General features: G+C 33.4%; 4 protein-coding genes across 5 annotated transcripts; 3 read left to right on the top strand and 1 right to left on the bottom strand.

Moving 5' to 3' along the window:
* Window positions 1-318: 318 nt before the first annotated feature.
* LOC114185878 (protein FAR1-RELATED SEQUENCE 6-like) lies at window positions 319-3,042 on the bottom strand. The gene is made up of 2 exons (XM_028073818.1): window positions 2,593-3,042; window positions 319-2,466 (listed from the first exon to the last, which is right to left on the bottom strand). The coding sequence occupies exon 2, from the start codon at window positions 2,394-2,396 to the stop codon at window positions 513-515; it is 1,884 nt and encodes a 627-aa protein (XP_027929619.1). The 5' UTR covers window positions 2,397-2,466; window positions 2,593-3,042; the 3' UTR covers window positions 319-512.
* Window positions 3,043-5,019: 1,977 nt separating this feature from the next.
* On the top strand, window positions 5,020-11,863 carry LOC114185553 (nudix hydrolase 3-like). 2 transcript variants are annotated; one of them, XM_028073349.1, is made up of 22 exons: window positions 5,020-5,152; window positions 6,207-6,254; window positions 6,339-6,494; window positions 6,693-6,770; window positions 6,857-6,947; window positions 7,074-7,183; window positions 7,335-7,416; window positions 7,520-7,606; window positions 7,735-7,841; window positions 7,936-8,107; window positions 8,193-8,431; window positions 8,708-8,789; window positions 9,111-9,176; window positions 9,479-9,556; window positions 9,663-9,758; window positions 9,883-9,989; window positions 10,076-10,244; window positions 10,489-10,572; window positions 10,671-10,765; window positions 10,848-10,938; window positions 11,015-11,161; window positions 11,608-11,863. In XM_028073349.1, exons 2-22 carry the CDS (start codon window positions 6,214-6,216, stop codon window positions 11,659-11,661), a joined length of 2,232 nt encoding a protein of 743 aa, XP_027929150.1. In that variant the 5' UTR covers window positions 5,020-5,152; window positions 6,207-6,213; the 3' UTR covers window positions 11,662-11,863. The 2 variants fall into 2 exon arrangements, with proteins under 2 accessions (XP_027929150.1, XP_027929151.1); XM_028073350.1 differs by having other exon boundaries at window positions 5,038-5,145.
* A 790-nt stretch (window positions 11,864-12,653) lies between these two features.
* On the top strand, window positions 12,654-19,293 carry LOC114185465 (threonine--tRNA ligase, chloroplastic/mitochondrial 2). The gene is made up of 8 exons (XM_028073199.1): window positions 12,654-13,012; window positions 13,231-13,377; window positions 13,494-13,641; window positions 15,348-15,601; window positions 15,678-16,055; window positions 16,343-16,651; window positions 17,366-17,566; window positions 18,802-19,293. Exons 1-8 carry the CDS (start codon window positions 12,752-12,754, stop codon window positions 19,060-19,062), a joined length of 1,959 nt encoding a protein of 652 aa, XP_027929000.1. The 5' UTR covers window positions 12,654-12,751; the 3' UTR covers window positions 19,063-19,293.
* Window positions 19,294-20,015: 722 nt separating this feature from the next.
* On the top strand, window positions 20,016-22,410 carry LOC114184184 (tubby-like protein 8). Its single transcript, XM_028071455.1, has 9 exons — window positions 20,016-20,458; window positions 20,537-20,651; window positions 20,798-20,974; window positions 21,062-21,117; window positions 21,205-21,301; window positions 21,416-21,505; window positions 21,578-21,670; window positions 21,851-21,918; window positions 22,013-22,410. The coding sequence occupies exons 1-9, from the start codon at window positions 20,115-20,117 to the stop codon at window positions 22,086-22,088; spliced, it is 1,116 nt and encodes a 371-aa protein (XP_027927256.1). The 5' UTR covers window positions 20,016-20,114; the 3' UTR covers window positions 22,089-22,410.
* Window positions 22,411-22,509: the final 99 nt, after the last annotated feature.

The following is a 22,509-nucleotide window of genomic DNA, read 5'->3' as shown; positions in this document are numbered from 1 at the left end:
AATGTTCGAGAAAGTCAGAGCTGCAAATACGAAGTACTATATCCGTGAAGAGGCTGGTGCTACTTTGAATGCTCTTAATAGTTCGAAGGTTTAATGAATCCAGTTGCTTAAGTAGATGAAATGTTGTTAAAAGAATTATTTCCTTTAGTGGAATCTTAAATTCTCATCCCTCGCTACAAAGTTCTAATGAAAAACTAACAGAATTCTTGAAAATATTAGATGTGAAAGATTGTTTTTTTTTCTTAATTTTTATACTCAACATAAATTTAAACCTAATATATCTTGGAAAAAAAATGCAAAAATGAATTCCATATCAAATACCTTGTTGCATCTCATCATATTGCTCCATCCCAACAAATCAAATATCCCCTTAGCTTGTTTAGGAGTTCATACCCAAAATTTATTCCTATGAATTCTGATAATGGTTAAGTCCGAGGAACTAAATATTGGCGTGAGATGATTACAATGTAAAGTCGCAAATATACAATGGCGATGCCCAAGTTATTGAGACATCAATGCTTGTACATTATTTTGTCGGGATCCTCAACGGTTACAATATGAAGCTTCCTCAATATATTTTCCATTGCTTGTAGTGCAGTCCTGTAATGATCGTGAGATTTCTTACCTTCCTCTACAACCTTCACAATCTGTCTGTATAAATGATCATACCTATGAACTGGATTACTTATATCAATTCCACCACAGTTGTGATCGTACACATTGCTCCGTTTCACATCTTTTCTCCACCGTGAAACAATGTACTGAGCTGGGATCTCTTTTATCCCATTTTGGCTTAAAATAAACAAAGCATGCCTGCACAAGTAACCTCTGATATTGAACAGGCCACAGATGCAAAACACCTCCATTTCTGCTTCATTATAACACACCTCATAATCTCTTGCACCTCTGTGATTTCCGTCAACTTCAACTTGTTCTTCCACAATGTACGTCATCACCGGTCCATCAACATTTATCTGTCTCGAGTTAAAGCATGAAAACATTCCTTCCACTTCCCTTTCAAACATTCTTAGTATTTCACTGGTATATAACTTTGAAACCTGCAATTCAAAGTAAGACCTCGACTTTGGTGCAAAGCTACAAGATTTTGAATCCAAATCTGCCAAAGCTTCAAGTTGTCGCTTTGTCTGTAAAGTCTGATCATATTTTTCAATAAATTCTTTCAAAGAAGTCTGTTCATCGAGGTACCCATGAAAGAAAAATGATACAGCATCGCTTTGTTGAACTGAAAATATTCCTGCCAAGAAGATTTCCTTCAGATAAACTGGAGCCCACCGTTTCCGTTCCTCATACAAAGATTGCAGCCATTTATTGCCTCTAATTTCGCTGCTTTTCATCATATCCTCCCAAGTTGCTTCAAATTCCTCAGCCCTTAGAGAGGAATATACTGCTCTACTCAAAGCTGCATTGATTGCTTCATAGTGTACGCAGGTTCCCAGTTTTTCTGGAACTTTTTGCATGATATCAAACAAGCAAAGGCAATGTGTAGATCTTGGAAAGACATCAGCAACCACAGTTTGCAAGATTCCACATTGGTTGGTGATGATAACTTGTGGGGGGCGTCCTAAGATACAAGTAAGCCACGCCCTGAACAGCCAAGTGTATGATTCAACAGATTCACAAGCAAGCAATCCACAGCCAAACAAGATGGATTGTTTGTGATGGTTTTTCCCAAGGAACATAACCAGAGGAACTTCATATGCACCGTTCAAACATGTAGTGTCAATTGCTACAACATCACTGAAATAACTGTATGCAACCCTGGATTTTGCATCAGCCCAGAACAAGTTCCTGAAACACCCCCTCTCATTGACATCAACCACGTAGAAGAAGTCTGGATCTGCCAATTGCTGGTGACTGAAAAAGTTCAAAATTGCTTCGGCATCTCCTTTCTTCAGCTTCAACTGATTGTTGGAGTAGAGGCCCTTTGGATTTGGAGATTTCCCTTCATCAGCATCATCTTCAGCATCGATTATGAGAGTTCGAAACATCCTGATTTTGTGAACCTGTTGAGCAGCAGTAGCATCTAAGTGGAAGGTTCTTTTGGTGCCAAGAGCAACTTGCTTATGGGACTTGTAAAACTTGCCACTGGTGGGGTTAATCAAGTGATTGTGGTCAAGCTCAACTTCAATAATTCTCCATCTTGTGGAATCCATCAACCTGAACTTGATCATAGCAGGACAACCAGTTCTGGTTTCGGGTCTGGGGCGATTAGCCTCCGTTCTTTTCTTGAAGCCTGCGCTGCTGCAGCTAAGTTTTGCTCTGTAACGTTCCTTAGTCTTGCGGTACCAGGTATTTGTGACCCTAATCCCAAATCCCTGTTCCTTAGCGTACCAATTATAGAAGTAATAGACATCCTCGTAACTCTCAAATTCCATTCCAACCGCAGGAGCAACAGGGACATGGACATGGACATTGCTCTCGCCTTCTTCATCTCCTACCGCATCACTGTTCAGACAAACTTTATCCATCCAAATCCAATGCCAACACAAACCCTAAACACCACAACCCTTTACCCTACACCATTATTCTTTACCACAATCAACTACACTACAGAAGAAACAACGTCATTACCTTGTTATGATTACTTTCGACTTGGGAGATTCCACTTCACTGCTTCTTCTCTCACCTTCATTTCAGGGCTCCCAACTGCAATCTGGAGATTCCATTCCACACCACACCCCCTCCATTTTTCTTCCCTTCTCTTTTCAATTCACTTGCTGCATGCTTCTAACCTAGTTCCATTGGAGTCAACTGAAGTAAAGTAACAGCATTGTCCACATTTGCCCTTTTCTTCTGAATTAAAAATATAGGGTTCATAATTTCCTAAAAAATACTTTTTTTTTTTCATTTGTAAGTTTTAATTTACCAAGCTATCATCTTGCTCAATCGCATCTGTAACAGAAATATTTCATGGTTTCTAACATCAAGATTCACATCTTTAAAATAAAAAATGAGATTTTTCTAAAAAGCATACTTATTTAAAGCGTGAGATAAGTTTGTGAACCCTCGAATCAAATTTGTTAAGCATGAGGGTTTCAAGAACGAGGTTCATTTTTTATTATTAGATTCAGTACACCAAAAATTTGTGAAACCCCATCATTCTACTTATTATTTTTAGTATTTTTTTTTATTATTTGATTTTTCTTCTCTTCTTTTCTCCACTCTAAAATTTCTTCCTATAACAACGAATGAGATTTTTTTCCTTTTTTAACCTTTTGAATTAGCCAAGATATAGTGCCCAATTTTATCTTGACTGATAAAATTATTATAAGAAACCATTCATAAATAACTCTAACTTATTAAAGAAAATAAATCACGTTAGTGTCATCCGAATATCAACCTTTAACAACACCAATTAAAATACTTTTATTATATTGATTGACAAAAGGTTCGATAAATAAATATTCAAGATGACATAAAAAAAAATAGTCTTATTAATGTTAACATAAAAAGTCTTGTTTAATGTTGATTTAAAAATAACACCAAACTACACTGAAAAAAAGTGGTTAACATCATGTCAAAAAATAAATCTGACTAATATCGACTTAATCTATAACTTTTAATTTTTTATAGTTTATTTAAAATAATTTATTGGAAAGAATAGTGGAACTTCTTACCTTAAAATTAATCTTATAATTTATTAACTCTATTTTTGATAATTTGTATATATTTAAGAATTATGATTTTTTAATATAAAATAATTACAAAAGAAAAAAAAATGAGATCCGAAATGATATGGCTTGATTGTAGTGGGCCTGTTTTGTGCAAAACGTATCATTGTCCATGTGAGTACCATGTTCCACTACCAAAACAATTTCTAATCTATCACTATTTTGAAAATAAATACATAAATATATTTATTTTAAATTTAATCTAAAATTTATCATGATTTACAAAGTTAAAAAGTGAAATAGATTATGTATTAACCTGCCATTTTTTTTTATGAAGGAGGTGGTCAAATTATCTTTTCGTTTCAAATAAAAAATATTTCATGCATTACAGATATTAAGATTTCCATATTAATAATTAATTTAAAATTATTTAAAGTCTAATTTTCAGAATAACCATCATAAAAATTTAAATTTTTAAAACAGTTATCATAAAAATTATACTTTTTATAACAACTATTATGATTTTTTTATCGTACATAAGAATATATAATTATAATTTAAAAACGTGTAATTAACTAGCAGTACACAACTCTTACAATATCGACACTTAATTTACTTTAATTCTAATAAAAACATTAATTTTTAAAAGGATAATATCTATATGTTTAAACGTTTTAATTCATTTAAGGTAAAACGACTTCTGATTATATATTCAGGGTGAACAGATGAAAGGATATTACACTTATCTTGTTTCGTTTAAGTACACAGATAAAAAAAATCTTAGAATAAACTTTTACTATATATATATAAAAGAAAATGTCTTTTGATAGTGGACAACTTAGTTTTACAAATATAACTTTCATATTGGAAAATTTAGTAATATATGGTCCTGTTGTTGTTGGAATTTACGAAAGCAAGAAAAGTTTTAGTATGTAGTGAAGATTTGAATTGTTTGTACGTATGCGTTTTAACAGAAGTTGTAGTACGATGAATTTTGTGTTTGAATGAAGTGTTCCATCATCTCCATTTCTCTTCTCGTACTGTAATAAAAATGAATGAATTTATGATTCTTTATTTTTATATAATATTCTATTTTTTTTTATTTTTAATCAATGTGAGACTTAAAATTACTTGAATTCATAATCTTCGATTATCTTCTTTCTGCTAATTCTGATTTGGGTGGTATATATCGAAGGATTGAAACTGTATATTCCATTAACATAATAAGGATAAAAATATAAGTTAAGAAGGTGAGTGCGATTCATATCGGTGCCAACTCAGTGAAAAAGATGTATCTTGCAGATAGAACAAGAGTGAATGATATCTGCGCATGCAGAGAAAAAGACATGGCAGTACTACATATCATTGAAACGCTCCTTCCATTATTGCAATTATTGCCAACTCATGAATGAATAATGTAACTTCATTCATTCTCAGCCATTATAAAACCCTCACTCTCCACTTCTCTTTTCTCATGCTCTCTGTCTTTTCCTTTTTATAATACTCAACTCAGGTTTCAGGTTACTCTATCTCTCAACTCTTTTATCATCTTTATCTCTTCTTTCACTTTCATAACTTCGTCGTTGATGCTTTTCTTATATGTAATAACATTTTAATATTATTGTTGTTTGTGTGAGCAAGGAGGAGTAATTATAGCAAGAGTCTGAGTGGGGAATCTGCTACCAAATTTGTGATGAAATAATGAGAAATACCCTTACTTATTTAACCATTTTCTTCACTTTTTTATTTCCTCATCGAAGATTTTGCGAGAGATCAGAAATTCCTGATTATTTGTAATAAATAACCAGCTCAAACATGATAAGTTACTATTGGAAATGGGATGTAATAAGTTGGTCATATTTTATTTAGTTAAACTTAGTAAAAGAAATTCCTAAACTAGTAGAGAAATGTAAAATGACATATTTATAGATTTTTTTTTCCTCAAAATATCGTTTTAGATAATTGTAATTTGATATTATTAAGTTTTAGTTCAAGAAGACAACGTGAGAGATATTTTTTGGCAAGAAAGTGAAAAATATTTTAACTCTAATGTTGAGAGGAAAGAAAGAAAGAAAGACAGAAAAATATGAAATTGTATTAAAATTTTAAAAGAATATAAAAAGTTATAAACTCAGAATAATAAGATATAAAGGTAGTTAAAAAATATATTACAATTTGTAAGATAGTACAATAAATTAGTCGATCAAACATTCTTAGTTTAATTAAATAAACTTGTATATTAGTTAATAATAATAATCTTAAAATAAAGTAAATAATCACTTAACCGAATTTTGAAGTCAATTGTTTAGTATCACATTTTCATAATGTAATAATCGATAATTATCAGTTTCACCTGAAATCATTCTCATGTGTATACGATTAAAAAAAAAACTATATTTACGGATATTTATAATTAAAATATGTGATAAATATTAAATAAATATCTTTAATGAATATTATTGAGTACTGTATACAAGTATTTTAGTTATCCGTTATTGAGTAAAGTATACAACTATTTAATACGTTTTTATTATCAATAATTAAAAATATGAACTGAAAAATATTGTGTATCAGGTATAGAATGGGTGGAGGCAAGGTTGAAGTTGACGTTGTGAGTAAGAGGTGTGGTAAAAATCTAAGATTAAGCAACTTCTCCATTCCACAGAATTTATTTTCGAGTTTTAACTATAATGTTAATTGTGACAGTGGCAACGATGATGTTCATCGTGCTGTTCATGTCTGGATTTTCGCTGAGACCACACAACAATTGCTTATCCACCAAACTCACAATCGACCTGGCTTCTGGGATATCACTGCTTCTGCTCCCATTCCTCCTTCTCATTCATCTCTTATAACTGCTCGGTAAATAAATGTTCGGATTATATTTTTTCATATAGGTTATGATCGTCATCAAGAGATTATAATTCTATATGCATGATATTTGTATTACGTATATACAAGACATACAAAATCTAAGTCATATGGGTCTTTATTTTTAGTGTTAAACAATGTAAAACTTTTTGATTCAGACTTCAAATTAGTAACATATTGAACTTTCAGAAAGGAGCTAAAGAAACAGCTGGGTGTAACCCTTCCCAAGGATGCATTTGAGTTGATATATGTTCTCACAGAGGACGGGTGAGTACATCAAATTTCAACACACTTCCTTAATTCAGTCATCTGTTCACAATTTGGAAATAACTTTAAATTTGAAAAACTTACAGTGATGATGAAAAACAGACCAAGAAGGAATCCATTGACGTTTATCTTGTTACAACTATTGATCCAATACCTCTGGAGGCCTTCACTCTTCATGTGAGCATGTCTAATTTGTTTTGTCACACATTGTTTCTCTTTAAATAACCTAATACTCATCTTCTTCTCGTTAGTCTTTGGAAGACTTTTTATGCATATGTGAGGGAACGTTTCTTGTTTTGCCAGGAAAAGCAAGTGTCTGCTGTAAAATATCTCTCTTATGATGAGTATAAAGGCCTTCTAGCCAACCAAGATTCTGGACGACATGCTCAACTCTTTGATATAATTGAAAAGAGGTAAGCACAAACTTTTATCAACCTCGAAAAACATAACTTTGTTCTTTCAATTCTTGGACCTTGTCTATCTAGTATTTGTTTCCTGTCGATCCAAGGGGAACAAAATGTTCTTTACAAATAATTCATTCTGTGTAATATTTTATATTTGAAGGTACAAAGAGAATACCGGAGCTCGCAGTTCAACTTTGCAAAAGCAACTAAGTCGTTACGCTCCTATTTCCCTTAATGCAGAGGTTAATTGTCTTAATATTAAAACTTGTTTTGGTTTCATTTTTAGTTATAGTCGAGATCATGACATAACATAACATAACATGACTTTTGTTTTTATTTTGCCAGTTAACGGGGCTTACCGATTCAGATAAGGAAGCTCTTGTTTTTGTGGTCAAGGCTGCAGCTGTTATCGATGAAATTTTTTACTTGCAGGTTCTAATTTATGACACGGATATGGTTGTGTGTGCAATGATCATTGTTCATATACCTTGTGCTTGTTGATTTAATAATTATTATTGATATGGTATTATTGAAATTTGACTAAATTTAGTTTCAACCAGTCTTGGTACAGTAATCCATCTCTTAGAGATTGGTTGAAGGAACATGCTGATGAATCAGAGTTGGATAAGCTGAAATGGTCCTATTATTTGATTAACAAGAGCCCGTGGTAAGAAACCCTTAAAGACTTCATCATGAAGAGCATGAAGTTGTTGATTGAGTTCATTGGAGTAGAATTTAATGGATGAATTGGTTGTTGACAGGTCTAGTCTTGATGAAGAAACTGCATTTTTAACGACTGCAGATTCAGCAATAAGGTTAGTTTCTGCAGCAACTAAACCTGTTAAAGGATGGAAAGGTCTAGAATACAGAGCAGCATTTCCTGAGCCAAAACCTCGTGGTTCGAATTTCTACCCTCCGGATATGGACAAAACGGTACATGCAAAGCAAATGATGTCAGAATTAAATGATACAATCTGTGAATATGAGACATATATAATAATGTTTATTTGTTGTTTAGGAGTTTGAGACATGGAAGGAGAATCTAGAGAAGGAAGAACAAAAGGAGGCAACAGGGTTTTTTAGTGTTATTAAAAGACACAGTGAACTTGTTTTAGATTCTGATACCTACGACTCCGAAAAGAAAGAAAGTTATGATGATGATCTATATGTTGTGCCTTACTCAGAAGAATATAAGCCTCTTCTCACCAAAGCTGCTGCTTTATTGCATAAAGCTGGCGACATTACCCAATCACCAAGGTCTCTATTAGTTTTTTTGTGCTGTTTTCTGTCAAACATTAAAAATACATTGTGTTGACCTTTTAATTATCCTTCAATATGTTTGAAAACATCAAAATTAGTGATAATCAGTGTATTATGAAGACACAATAGAAAAACAACACCAAAAAACTTAACAGAGAATTCAAATTCTCATACATCTTATTCATCCCTCTTCTAATCCCCATTATCACCAAACTCAATGCTAAACATGGCTTAATTATAAATATTTTTGTTAATTTTTTTTTTCATTTGCAGTCTGAAGAAGCTGCTTCATAGCAAGGCTGATGCTTTCCTTTCAAATGATTATTATGAGTCAGATATGGCTTGGATGGATTTGGTTAGTCACATTCATTAGTGATCTAAATCACTTGTTAATTGTTAATGCTACTTATGGTTTACTTAAGCTTAAGGTTATAATTCATTTCTAATATCATCAACATTTTTAATTAGTGTAATATGGTAAAAAGAACATTCCGTACTAATGTTCTAAAAATGTTCACGATGATCTCTGAAATCCTCGTTAATTACTTCTCTGTCCCATGTATACGGTTTCTTTAAATCTAGTACACTACATTATTATTCTTGATAATTTTTCTTTTAGTTTTCTGAGAAATTTTGAATCATACAAGGATCTTTCACCTTTATATTTTTTGTGCAGGACTCTAAATTGGAGGTCACTATTGGTCCATATGAAACGTACGGGGATAAACTTTTCGGATATAAGGTCATTATTCTCAACACGAGACTTTACACGTTTGAATAATGATTGCTCGTACTTCACACATTAATTGTTACTATACTGAGTCTTTTTTGTTTTACTCCCCCAAAGTTTTATAATATTTTACAGGGTGAACGAGTGTTTTTATTTAAGTATATATTTAATCTATGAGTGATTTTTAACAATTTTTAACTTCCCTTAAATTTGATTTTTTTTTATATGTTTCCACCAAACCCACCCACACACTTAGTATTATCCAACAAAATAAGGAATTGATGGTTTTGCTTAACGTCATTGATTTTCTTTAGGCTTCCTTTGAAGCATTTGTTGGAATCAGGGATGATAAAGCTACGAATCAGCTGAAACTCTTTGGCGATAATCTGCAGGTGTTTTTCGATAAATGTTATTAATTTTAATTTTAATTTAATACAGATGGTGTGTGTATTCTAAACTTTGCGTTACTAAAAATCTTAATTCAACTTGATATTGAAGCTTTTGGAGCAAAATCTTCCTCTTGACAATGTCTACAAATCCAAAGAAGTGAATGCAGCACCTATTCGTGTTATTCAACTCATCTATAATGCAGGGGTAAGGATTTTCAATGTTCAAATTTTGAATATTCTGAGTTTTATGATCATAGAATTATTATTTTATGCATGTTTTTCACCTGGATTATTATACTTGCACCACATTAAGATAACTTTTGTTTCAGGATGTGAAGGGACCACAAATTGTTGCCTTCAATCTACCAAACGATGAACGTATAGTAAAAGATCGAGGAACAGCAATGGTGATGCTTAAGAATATTTCAGAGGCAAAGTAAAATTTCTAATCTATTCACGTTCATGCAATTTTTCTGAATGAGCAGTAATTAAAGTTGGCAAACACATGAAAATTGAGAACAGGTTCGAGCATATTCTTCAACCCATAGCTGAACACTGCGTGGCAAAGGAGCTACAAGAATTTGTAGATTTTGACTCATATTTTACACATACAATTTGCCATGAATGCGTCCACGGGATTGGACCTCATTCTATAACACTCCCAGATGGTCAGAAGAGTACTGTGCGATTGGTGAGTTGGTGTTGAGAATTAACTTCATTTTCATTTTTTTTTTCTGCATAAATGTGTAAACATCAAACGCTTACCACTAGACAAAAAATTATTGCTGTTAGTTAGGATACAACTCTCTTTATTTAAGAGTGTAATACAAACTCAAATGTTACCATTTATTCGATTGTGACTCGGTTCATTTACCTAATCACGAAACAATTGATGCACTCGAAACAAAATGAGAATATCTTATGTCTCCATATAGGAATTGCAAGAATATCATTCAGCTATGGAAGAAGCAAAAGCTGATATAGTTGGTCTCTGGGCATTGAGGTTCCTAATCTCAAAGGTTAGTTACTGTTTTGACAGAAAAAGAAAAAGATATTACAGAAAGGTTGATATATAGAGTTATTAATGTGGTGTGTATTGATACTTTATGGTGATTAGGGTTTGCTTTCTGAAAGTTTATTGAAGTCCATGTACGTTTCTTTTCTGGCTGGGTGCTTTCGATCAGTTCGTTTTGGTTTAGAGGAAGCTCATGGGTAAGTAAATTATATGCAAAATGCATCAACTAATTTTTTTTTAATAATTAATTCCATTAATTTCATGCATATATATATTTAGAAAAGGACAAGCATTGCAATTCAACTGGTTATATGAGAAAGGAGCATTTATCCCACACTCTGAAGACACAATTTCTGTTGACTTTTCCAAGGTATATATCTAATAAATAAAGTAGGTATACTATTTTTGAGTGATAAAATAATAATGAATTATGTATTTTGTTGAAGACCGAAAGCGCAGTTGAAAGCTTAAGTAGGGAAATACTGAGCATACAAGCGAAAGGTGATAAGGCAGCTGCTGGTTCGCTTCTTCAGAAGTATGGTGTGATTTCAGAGCCACTCAAACTTGCTCTTCAAAAGTTGGAGAAGGTTCAGGTAATTAATAATAGATTTAATTAGTCGGAGGTATCCAATTTTGTTTACATTTGATACCCGCTTGTAAAAATGTGTTAATTGAATTTAAACTTTTGAAAAAATAACTTAATGAGGTCTGTTTCAGCAACAAATTATTAACATCATAAACAGTATTGGTATTTAAAATGACTTACAAAATCAAGTATTGATATTTATATTAAAATTTGGTGATAAAAGTCATTAATTAAGTTAACGACTTTAATAATTTTTATTTGAAAGGAATTTGATTATTCAAAAGTTGGAACTCTATTAACATATTTTTAAGAGTGAATATCAAACTAACACATCTAAATGGGTACCATCCGACTAATTAAACCTTAATGAAATGGGCACAATTTATTTTACATGTTAATGAAAAATAAAACCATTAATTATTATTATTATTGTTGTTTTTATGATCTAAACAGGTACCGGTTGACATAGCTCCAAACTTTCCCGTTGCCAACAAAATATTGCAGTGAAGATGCAAAGAAGTATAAATAATGGAGCTATCTCCTCTCTTTTTTATTCATAAAATAACGTACTTTTATGTTTTGTTTCTGGACGCTTGTTGATACTATGAATAATGGACAACAATCCAATAAAATGTGCCAGTTTGTGTGTTATGGATAAGACTTATTTGAAGCAATTAGATTGATGAAGACCATGGTATAATATTTTCAATGTTACCGTGTGGAAACTCACAAAATCATCAATAATTTGTTTTCAATATATCTATATTTATTTACTTTTTATTTGAAAAACAGTGTTATACATTAAAAGTTGTTACAATGCTTCCTTCCTAAAATGTCTTCTTCTCTAATAACAATTCTAACTAACTCTTCTTATATATAAATTAAAGTTAATATTAAAGAATTATGTAATTGTCATTAAAAGAATATTTAATTATTTTACAAAATCCATTATACGATAAATCGATTTCATGTCGCAGAAGCTAATATGACTTACTTCTTATAAGAAGTGAATTTTTTTAGTTTTTAATTAATTTTAAAATCAAATATACACGATTTTGCGTTGAAAAATCAATTATACACATCGATATGAATTGCAACCAAACACACTAAGTACATCAACTAAGAATATTAAATATATAGTTTAAACTACCCGCAATAAAATCATTTACGTATTAATACGGTTGTCTATGACTATCATGTTCTAACACGTCGCCTAAAGTTACACAACGATGTGGTTTTTGAGATATTAACATATAATTGTTGTCAAATCTATAAAATGGTGTATCTAACTTTCGATTTTAGTTCTTTTAATTTTTGTTTGTAATTCTGATCGTACTTGTTGTAATTTTAGTTGTTAAAAAAATTATATTTTTGATTAAATGTTTATTATATTCATCTTTTATTTTTAGTTTATTTAAATAAATAAATTTGAAGAAAAAAACTACGGAGACCGGTATAAAATATTAAATTTAGTTATTTTTGTGAGCCTATCAGTTCCCAAAATTATTCTGTGGACAGAATTTGGATTAAGTATGAGGAGGTGACGCTACGCGAGGTAGTTTCATCATCGTTTCCTCTGCTCTTCAGTTCACTGAAAATGGGTAGCTTAGCGGTAGCAACAACGTATTCACCATCTTCTATCGCTCCCCTCAGAGCACGATGTCGTTTTGGTTTTCACTTTGCTTCCTTTCTTTCTTCCACCACAAAGCTAAAATGCCCATCAATCGCCACCAGAACCACACTCGCCGTCGCCACTGACCCTACGGTTTCGGTCAACCCCAATCCCAACCCTAACCCCAATCAGCTTCTTCTGCCTTCTAACGAATCATCCGAGAGGCTTCTCAGAATCCGCCACACGGTAATTGGAAAGCCAATTCTGTGGTTACCGGGTCTTTTTTGTATATATTTTTAAGTTATTATTCAACAAGCTGCAGCCTATATAGACAATTTCATATGCAACAAACTTATTATAACAAAATAATATCAGAGGAATATCTAGAATTTTTTAAATTATAGTTATAGTTGTGCTCCTACTATCATGGAGATGATATGTTGGTTGTTAACTTTCCTTTACAGTCTGCGCATGTGATGGCAATGGCTGTTCAAAAGCTATACCCTGATGCAAAAGTGACGATTGGGCCTTGGATAGAAAATGGGTTTTATTACGACTTCGATATGGAGCCTTTGACCGATAAAGATTTGAAGAGAATCAAGAAAGAAATGGTAGGCAGAGTCAGTCCATTAAATCTTTATGTTTTGAATTCTTGCATTTTTCTTTTCATGCTTTGCAACTCTGCACAGAACTGCTGAAGGGGAACGCAAATGTTTGTCATATGTAGGATCGGATTATTGGAAGAAATTTACCTCTTCTGAGAGAAGAAGTCTCAAGAGACGAAGCTCATAGAAGAATATCGGCATTGAATGAACCGTACAAGTTGGAGATTTTGGAAAGCATTAAGGACGATACCATCACCATATATCATATTGGTACTGTTCTTGCTCTTTTCTGTTTTTTCGATTCCCTCTATGCATGTTGATGCTACACATTCGAGTGAAAACATAGATAAGAATTGGTGTGTGGACGGACAGGATAACTTCATTATAAGTAGACTTTGTGTGTGTGATGTAATCTACCCTTATTGAAAAGAATATGCTAAAAGATCCATACATCACATATGGCCGGTAGTGTTAAACTCTAAGGAAGAGAGAAACATTGAGTTGAAACTGTATGTTTTTGATTAAACACAAATGGTTTATTCATATTGAGAAAAAAGAATCGATACAATAAATAATATATGTTTTTGACTTACTATGTTCACTACAATGGCAATGTCATAACTAGTCATATTGAGGTACTTTAGCTTACTAACTAACCTTTTGTATCTTCCAGGATCAAAACATGATTCCCCGTGGTTAAGTACAAGTTTGACACTTGGATCCATTAGTGTGTCCATAGGCTTAGCATTTATCATCCCTGCATCTTCCAATATGTTGAGAGCATATTATCTGAGATATGTCCAAACCATCCTTGGATTGTATCACTTCTATACCTAGGAAATACCTTCGGTATCCAAAATCTTTTATTTATAACTTTATAGCAATACATTGTTTTAGTTGTACAATGTCCTCCTTATCACTACCTGTGATAACAATGTTGTACACATGTATAATGAGATAGATGCATCCTTAGAGAGAATGATCAACATGACTTCGTACCATTCCAAATTGGTTGGTGATAGTTTGAAAATACCCAAACCATGCATGGCGTGATTGCTTGATGCCATATTAGGACCTGCGTAATACACATTAAATGACACCCCCTAATCAACAAATCTAGGAGGTTGCTCCATGTAGATAATTTAGATGACCATGCAGAAATGTATTTTTGATGTCAACTTGAAACAAAGTTCAGTGGAGAGTAACTACAATGGAAAAGAGAAGTCGAATATATGTCATTTTGGTCACAAGAGAGAAAGTATTAGTATTATCTTGGTCATATATTAGTGTGTTGTTGCAGGTGGGAGAAATATCCTCTTGTACATATATAATCTAGATATTTTTTATTATATAGAATCAACTCCTTATTTATTTATTATAGCAGGTAGAATTATGTCCTTGCTGAGATGGATATGAAGTGAGAACCTGTCTCATTATGTGTACAACAAAATTTGTGTAGACTTATTACTCCTGTAGCCATTACCAATCTCATCATCACCCACACTGGTGTCACTAGTAGTTTGAGCCATAACACAATACTTTGATTCTCTGCTTGATCCTGCCACTGCATTTTATGAAATACCCATATTTTAATATGTCAAGAATATGTTTCATGTTGTTATTTGCATAAAGTTGGTAATAGTGTAATATTTCTGTTTACCCTTAATCAATAAGAGAGTTATATTATTTAGCTTTCTCAAAACTACATGAACACTTAGCCTAAGTATATAGAGCACTGAACTTCTTCTGCATCTTTAACATGATCAATTAACATGCTTCAGCAGAATGAAAATGGACAGTGTAATGTGTTTGATATTGCAACTGTGAAGATGGAAGTGTAAAGTAGAATAACAATGACGAGGCAAGGATGTGCTCAGAGTGCTGCAGGTTTCATATTGCATTAAAAAAGAAGTTTTTGCCTCGGGTGTATCATCTGCCTATTTTCTGTTTCATCATATACTCTTTTTCTCTTATAGGCAACGAATGGTGGGACCTTTGTGCTGGACCTCATGTTGATTCTACTGGAAATATCAATAAGAAAGCAGTTGAACTTGAGTCTATTGCTGGAGCATACTGGAGAGGAGATGAAAGAAAACCAATGCTTCAAAGGATATATGGTACTGCATGGGAGAATGAAGAGCAGTTAAAAGCTTACCTTAATTTCAAAGAGGAAGCTAAGCGTCGAGATCACAGGCGCATAGGGCAAGATCTTGATTTGTTTTCTATACAGGTACAAGAAATGGTGCTGCTGTGTTCAGGTTTCCTTTTATTATTCCTATTTCACTTACTTTACTATATTCGTGCAGGATGATGCTGGTGGAGGTTTAGTTTTCTGGCACCCGAAGGGAGCTATTGTCAGACACATAATTGAAGATTTCTGGAAAAAAATTCACTTGAAGTGTGGCTATGATCTGCTGTACACACCACATGTGGCAAAAGCTGATCTTTGGAAGATCAGTGGTCATTTAGACTTCTACAAAGAGAATATGTATGATCAGATGGACATTGAAGATGAGCTTTATCAGCTCCGACCTATGAATTGTCCTTATCATATTTTGGTGTACAAAAGCAAACTTCATTCCTATCGTGATTTTCCTATTAGGGTGGCAGAATTGGGAACTGTTTATAGATATGAACTGTCTGGAAGTTTACATGGCCTTTTCCGTGTCAGAGGTTTCACACAGGTTTGTTATTGTCATGTTAACTACTAAAATTATTTTGATCCAGTTCTGCATAAAATTTGTTCTTGACGTCAACATCTACATTGTAGACTGTCAGCCTTGGTTCATTGGTGTGGTTGCACACATTTGAACTGTCCTGAAGAGTGACAATTGGGCAAAGGACTAGGCCACCCTTTTTTATTTTCCTCTGAAATATTCAAGAAATTGTTACCTTCGATTTCTAATTTGTTTTTCGCACATTGCATGTTGATATATTGGATTTTGTTTGACTTCAATTTCCTTTTCTACAGGATGACGCACATATATTTTGCTTAGATGACCAGATTAAAGATGAGATCAGGGGAGTCCTAGATCTTACTGAAGAAATATTGTTGCAGTTTGGTTTTGACAAGTATGAAGTAAATTTATCTACAAGGCCTGAAAAGGCTGTGGGAGATGATGATATATGGGAGAAAGCTACCACTGCTTTGGAAGATGCTTTGGATGATAAAGGTTGGAGTTATCAAATTGATGATGGAGGAGGCGCCTTTTACGGGCCAAAGATTGATATCAAGATTGAGGATGCTCTTGGTCGGAAGTGGCAGTGCTCAACCATACAGGCAATTCTTGACTTCATAAATTTTTCACTATAAAAGGAACATAGTTTGATAGAGAACTATCCTTAAATTCCATACAAGAAGAACTTGAAGAATAGGATCGTATCATAGTTGCCTTTGCCTAATAGCTTAAGGTTTTAGGAGATTTTGTCTTAAATAGATGACATTTCCTGTTTTGGGAAGTCTTATTTTCAGTTTTTATTTACTAGTTCTTGATGAGCTTATGAAAGCTTAGAAAACCCATATAAACTATTTTTGGGTTCTGGCGTATGAAAATAAGCTGTTATAATAAAAGCTAGAAACAGTTTTGGTGATTACTGTTGCAATTATAGTTATACCATAATTATTTACTTAGTTATCAAAATTAGTTGTCTATCCAAATGGGGCCATATGTTAGAGTTTATGTAACCATTTGGTCAGGAATATTCTGTACTTCCCCGCCCATTTAAACTAGGTACATTTGGTCTCTGCATTTTCCATGCTTTTAAACCCAAAGAATTTTCCATGAGGTGGGGAAGTTGCAGGTATACAATAAACTATTCACATACTTGCATGGGTTATATCCTTTCCCTTAAATATCTCAACTCATCAAGGGTTGCAAACTTATGGCTCTTTGGTTTATTGCTTGAATATTGGTTACCTTGTCTCGAATGGATCAATTTGCAGGGAACTATTTCCCTCTTGGCTTGACTTAAAATTCATTTTAACTTGAAACAGGTTGATTTCAACCTACCACAGCGTTTTGACATCACATATGTTGACTCAAATACTGAGAAAAGGAGGCCTATCATGATCCATAGAGCAGTGCTTGGATCATTGGAAAGATTCTTTGGTGTTCTCATTGAGCATTATGCCGGTGATTTTCCATTATGGCTTTCTCCAATACAAGCTCGAGTTTTACCTGTTACTGATGCCCAGGTAACACAAAGTTTGATTACTAAGAAATCTTTGGTTGATTCTACATACTGATCATATTTTATTGGAGTATATACATTATATGCATTATTAGCATGTATCTTCTTTATCTTTTAATACATTTTCATTTAGAAGCTTTCTTAGATTTCAGGATTTTGTAGACAGGTTGGGAATTATCGATATTGATTTACCAACTTGAGAGTGAGTTTTGTAAATAGAAGATTATTAGGACAAAAATATCTTCGATATGTGCATAATAATTAAGAGAAGAATATTGAGTATTTTCCTATTCATTTCAGCCTATTTTTGTTTCCTTATTTTAGAGAGTTTGGTTGTTACAAATAGAGGTGATGAGAGTGCAGTTTGTGTGATTGTTATCAATAAAATAATTCTTTATTTTCTATGTAGTAGATCAAGTAAAATTTAAGTAATTTATGTACTAAGACCTCCTAAGGCTTTCTCGAGCTACATTGACCACTTTAATTTTTTTAAAACATTACAGTTACACCCTAATAAGTTACACCCTGATAAGGGAGGCCATTGTAATGGTGAAAAAAGTAGGGGGTGTCATTGTAATTTACGGCATTTTTTCTAAACGTCCAGCAGACCTATTCAAGAAGAGCAATCAAATACAATGCATTTCAATTTTTTAGTATTATTGAAATGTTTCATCCAAACAAGGTTATGGTAGTAAGGAAGAAATTACCATAGTTAGTGATGCCTAATTTTAAATTACAATTTGAGGTAGAGATCGAATTTGTAGGAAGACAATTGGCACATAAAGTTATGTATTTATGAATAGGAAAATACAAAGAGATGGACTTAAACACTTACATCTAACAAGAAGTAAATAAAGACTGATCAAAGGGCTTTAAAGTACTAGTTAGAGAAGTGTGTTATTGATGGGAGAACTACAAAAATAGGTTCCTAAATTACTATGTACTATTTTAAGATACAAAACAATTCTTTTTTGCATTTTCTTTGTAATTGTTTTTTGTTTATTGCAAGTCAGTTGTCGATGTGTGTATGTATGGATTGTGCTGTTTGAGTTTTTCTAGAGTCTAGTATTTCTCTCCTATCAATATTTTGTTCCCATCAGATTTAAAATGAGACGCATTTGTTAGTTAATTTACAACTATTTTCACTGTCGTTTATAGATACTGAAGTGTGTTTATGGGGCTATCAATGATAAGTGAATTAATGGGGAATGTTTTTCTATATTATATCTTCTCATGCAGCTTGAGTATAGCAAAGGTGTAGCCAACAAACTGAAAATGTATGGCATAAGAGTTGAAGTTTGCCATGGAGAGCGCCTACCTAAACTCATAAGAAATGCAGAGAAGCAGAAAATTCCTTTGATGGCTGTTGTGGGCTCAAAGGAAGTTGAAACAGAAACGGTCACAGTTAGATCTAGGTTTGGTGGGGAGCTTGGGACTATGTCTGTTGATGACTTTATTGATAGAATAAGGTTGGCATCAGAAAACCCTAGATCATTATGAGGTTATTTTAATAGGTAAAAGATGGTTCTCTTAAATATGTTGTATCATTATATAATTACTTAATCATCAGGACCATTTTACATTGAAGAACAAAAGGCTCTGACTTTTCGACTAGGGAATTTTAGTTTTGATACAACACATTTACATTTATTGCATCCTTTTCAGATCACTTTTACTTGTAACCTTGGACTTAGTTTTTTTGTCTACTTTTGAATACAATTTATACCTGCTTATAAGTTGTTTTAGCCAGCCAGTTAAAGGAATCTAACAAAGAATTAGTACAAATTTCAATAAATTAGATATAAAAATTAGTAGTCTTCAATTGGTATAAATTTTACATTTAATTATTCTTGTCGGAAATTCCAAAAATTGAATCACTATATATTTTAAAATAAAAAATCATTAAATAAATTATCTTTAGTTAAAAAAATATAATTTTTGATCAAATGTTTACGATATACATTTTTTTATAGTTTATTTAATTAAATAAATTTTAATGATAACATATAAGAAAATTTAATCATACAGTTCAATTAGACAATATATTATGTAAAATAAAAACAAAAGGAAATGAAGAATTTATAAAATCAAGAATCCTAAATTTAAAATTAAAAAAAAAACAAAATTATAAATTAACCTAAAACAAAATACTCTTTTTTGCGAAGTGTTTGAACATTTTATTTTTGGAGCCACGCTCACACACAAGAATGGGTGGGAGTTTGAATTTGTTTTTTAGTTGTTCTGCACATACAGAAAAGAAAATTATGAAAGTTTGAATAGGAGAATAGTAACCGTTAGATGGTGAGTGGGCTAGGAAAATAAAAAATGGGGAAAGAAAGAGTAGTAGTGCGTTGCCCAAAGCTTGATTTTTTGAAATTCAAACATGGCGGAGGGACCCACGGGCAGAGAGTAAATTGCAATAAAAATCTAGTCTTTACCCAATTCATCATCATGCGTACCTGTTACATAGTCCCAGTGTTGTGTTCGAAGATTGCCATGGTTGTTTTGCTTGTTTCCTAAATTAATCTGTCCAACAACAATTCCAGTGAGCGATGAAGAAGACGAATGCGTTGTCGGTCTCAACCACACGCACTTACAGTTCTCTCTACTTCAATCCTCTGAACCAGCCCAGCCACTGCCGAAGCTCCAGCACCGACTGTGTCAGAAAATCTCAGTTTGAATTTGAAGATGAACACCCCGACAAAGAAAACCAAGATTTCAATGTCAATGTCAACAAGCCCAAGCCTTTCAGGTCTCTCTCCACTGACAGAATCTTGAAGCCCACCTCGCTTGAATTCTGCATGCAGATGAACCACTTTCAATCCTCCCTCAACATTTGGGACTACTCTGATTCCGAGTCCGCTCCTGCTTCATCCTGGTCCACACTGCCCAACAAGTCTCTCTCTCTCTTCTTTTCTTTTCATTTTCCACTTCATCTTCTTCACCTTACTTAACTGGTTTCAACAATGTCCAGGTCCTTGATCTGTAGACCCTTGCCCTTAGATGTTGGAAGGTGCACATGTTTTATTCTGAAGGAGCCAACGCCACCTGGACTATCAGGGGGCACTTTCTTCTCTCTTTATACCAATGTAATTCAACTCAATTCAACTCTTCTGCTTATAATCATTTCTTTAGGTTAATGAATTAGTATATTGTTCTGTATGGTCATTGCATTGCATTTTTTAGTTCCTGCTTCTCACTTGGGCAACACCATCATCAACGTTGTATTATATAGGAAGGCCAGGGGCGGCAGAACAGGAAGCTGGCCGTGGCCCACCACAAACGGCGGAATGGGAAGTCTTACTTCGCCGTGGCTCAGAATGTAAAAGGATTACTCTCCCATTCTGATGATACTTTTCTTGGCACAGTAACAGCTAACCTCATCGGCTCAAAATACTACATCTGGGATCAGGTTCCATTTTTTTCTTCTTTTAATTTATCCGTCTATGTTTGCAGAATTTGTGTTAACTTCAACCATCATCTTCTGTTTGAATGTTAGGGGTATCGTCATAATTCCCGTGGTAAACAACCAAAGCCACCTCTTGCTGTTGTGACGTAAGTCAGAATCTTTCTCATCTTTCTCTGTGCTCCCACCAACTCTCATTATCCTCTGGCTAAGTTCAACATTTGATGTTCATGCAGCTATATACCCACCATAACAACGTGTACAGGAAGTCACAGAAGCATGAGAGCGTATGTACCCAAGCATCAATGCATGCCACTGAAGAACACAAACCAGGTTAACTATGAATGTTCCATCTTGGATTCACATCTAAATCCTATTATTTACAGTTAAATTAGGTTTGAATATTCAAGTTCCAATTTTTGTAAAGATGGGGTTATTTTGGTACAGGTACAACATATAAAGGGATTGCCAATGAATTGGGAGGGAAAGGTGGACAAAGTCCATCAACTGTTCTCAAAGGCTCCACATTACAACAAGGTAGGAGTTTCTCTGTATCTACAATCAGGCACATGCATCTGGATTTGCTTAAATTTTTCAATGGGTTTTCAGATTTCAAAGCAATACGAGCTTGACTTCAGAGATAAAGGAAAAGCAGGACTCAAAATCCAAAGATCGGTTAAAAATTTCCAGCTAACTTTAGAGGTATGTTAAGAATATTTGGACCTTCTGTTTGTGGTGAATCATATAATTAAAACTAAATGCTGGGCATAGTGTGTTTTGTCCCTAAATCACTTTTGTACTGCATATGTATGTTGCACATTTTTAGTCCACCATGGTTGTCTTGTCTGCTTTAGCTATCTCACTTGTCTTCACTGCGATCAGGAGAATGGGAATCAGACGATACTGCAGCTGGGGAGGGCAGGAAAATCAAAATTCGTCATGGACTACAGGTATCACTAAAGCAATACATAGCTCAAAAACATTTTGTTATAATAACCAAATTTTTGGAATTGGTTTTGACAGCAATTGCATTTTCCTCTGCAGGTACCCTTTGACAGGTTACCAGGCGTTTTGCATGTGTTTAGCTTCCATGGATGCAAAGCTCTGTTGCACAGTGTAATGGGGAATTTCTGTTACCAAACTTGGTTCAATCTCTGAACACCTAGGCAAACAAAACACAACTAGTTAATATAGACAGTGTCAGATGGTGTCGTTTTCCCAAGGAAATTGAAGATTTTGCCGGATTTGTTGTAATTGGTGTCTCCAAGATTCAACTCAACTCGGAAGACAAAGATACCAAGTCACCAAATCTTCAAACAAAAGATTCCAATTTATAAATCGTTATAGTCCCACTTTCAAGTGTTCTGAACATGCCTAACCTTGTCTCTCTGAAGCATTTATGATTTATCTAATCTAATGCCGAAAATCCATTTTGTCTCTGATGTTTGTTCTCTTCTCTGTGTCTGAACTTGGCTAACTTTGTTTCACGTATGATCCAAACCAAGCAGTTGCATGAGTTCAAAATCAATGGTTAAGTTGAA

Source organism: Vigna unguiculata, chromosome 5 (genome assembly GCF_004118075.2).
Source record: "Vigna unguiculata cultivar IT97K-499-35 chromosome 5, ASM411807v1, whole genome shotgun sequence".
Lineage (NCBI taxonomy): Eukaryota > Viridiplantae > Streptophyta > Magnoliopsida > Fabales > Fabaceae > Vigna > Vigna unguiculata.
The sequence above is the reverse complement of the archived record's forward strand: the minus strand, read 5'-3'. Positions and strand labels throughout refer to the sequence as shown.

Bases quoted from the DNA above. Each gene is read 5' to 3' on its own strand.
- LOC114185465 (XM_028073199.1), top strand. From the start codon at position 12,752: ATGGGTAGCTTAGCGGTAGCAACAACGTATTCACCATCTTCTATCGCT. The intron at 13,378-13,493 runs GTAGGCAGAGTC...TGTCATATGTAG, and splicing joins AGAGAATCAAGAAAGAAATG to GATCGGATTATTGGAAGAAA. The intron at 15,602-15,677 runs GTACAAGAAATG...ATATTCGTGCAG, and splicing joins TTGATTTGTTTTCTATACAG to GATGATGCTGGTGGAGGTTT.
- LOC114185553 (XM_028073349.1), top strand. From the start codon at position 6,214: ATGGGTGGAGGCAAGGTTGAAGTTGACGTTGTGAGTAAGAG. The intron at 7,607-7,734 runs GTTCTAATTTAT...AGTTTCAACCAG, and splicing joins ATGAAATTTTTTACTTGCAG to TCTTGGTACAGTAATCCATC. The intron at 7,842-7,935 runs GTAAGAAACCCT...GGTTGTTGACAG, and splicing joins TTGATTAACAAGAGCCCGTG to GTCTAGTCTTGATGAAGAAA.
- LOC114184184 (XM_028071455.1), top strand. From the start codon at position 20,115: ATGAAGAAGACGAATGCGTTGTCGGTCTCAACCACACGCACTTACAGT. The intron at 21,118-21,204 runs GTAAGTCAGAAT...ATGTTCATGCAG, and splicing joins CCACCTCTTGCTGTTGTGAC to CTATATACCCACCATAACAA. The intron at 21,919-22,012 runs GTATCACTAAAG...TTTCCTCTGCAG, and splicing joins AAATTCGTCATGGACTACAG to GTACCCTTTGACAGGTTACC.
- LOC114185878 (XM_028073818.1), bottom strand. From the start codon at position 2,396: ATGGAATTTGAGAGTTACGAGGATGTCTATTACTTCTATAATTGGTAC.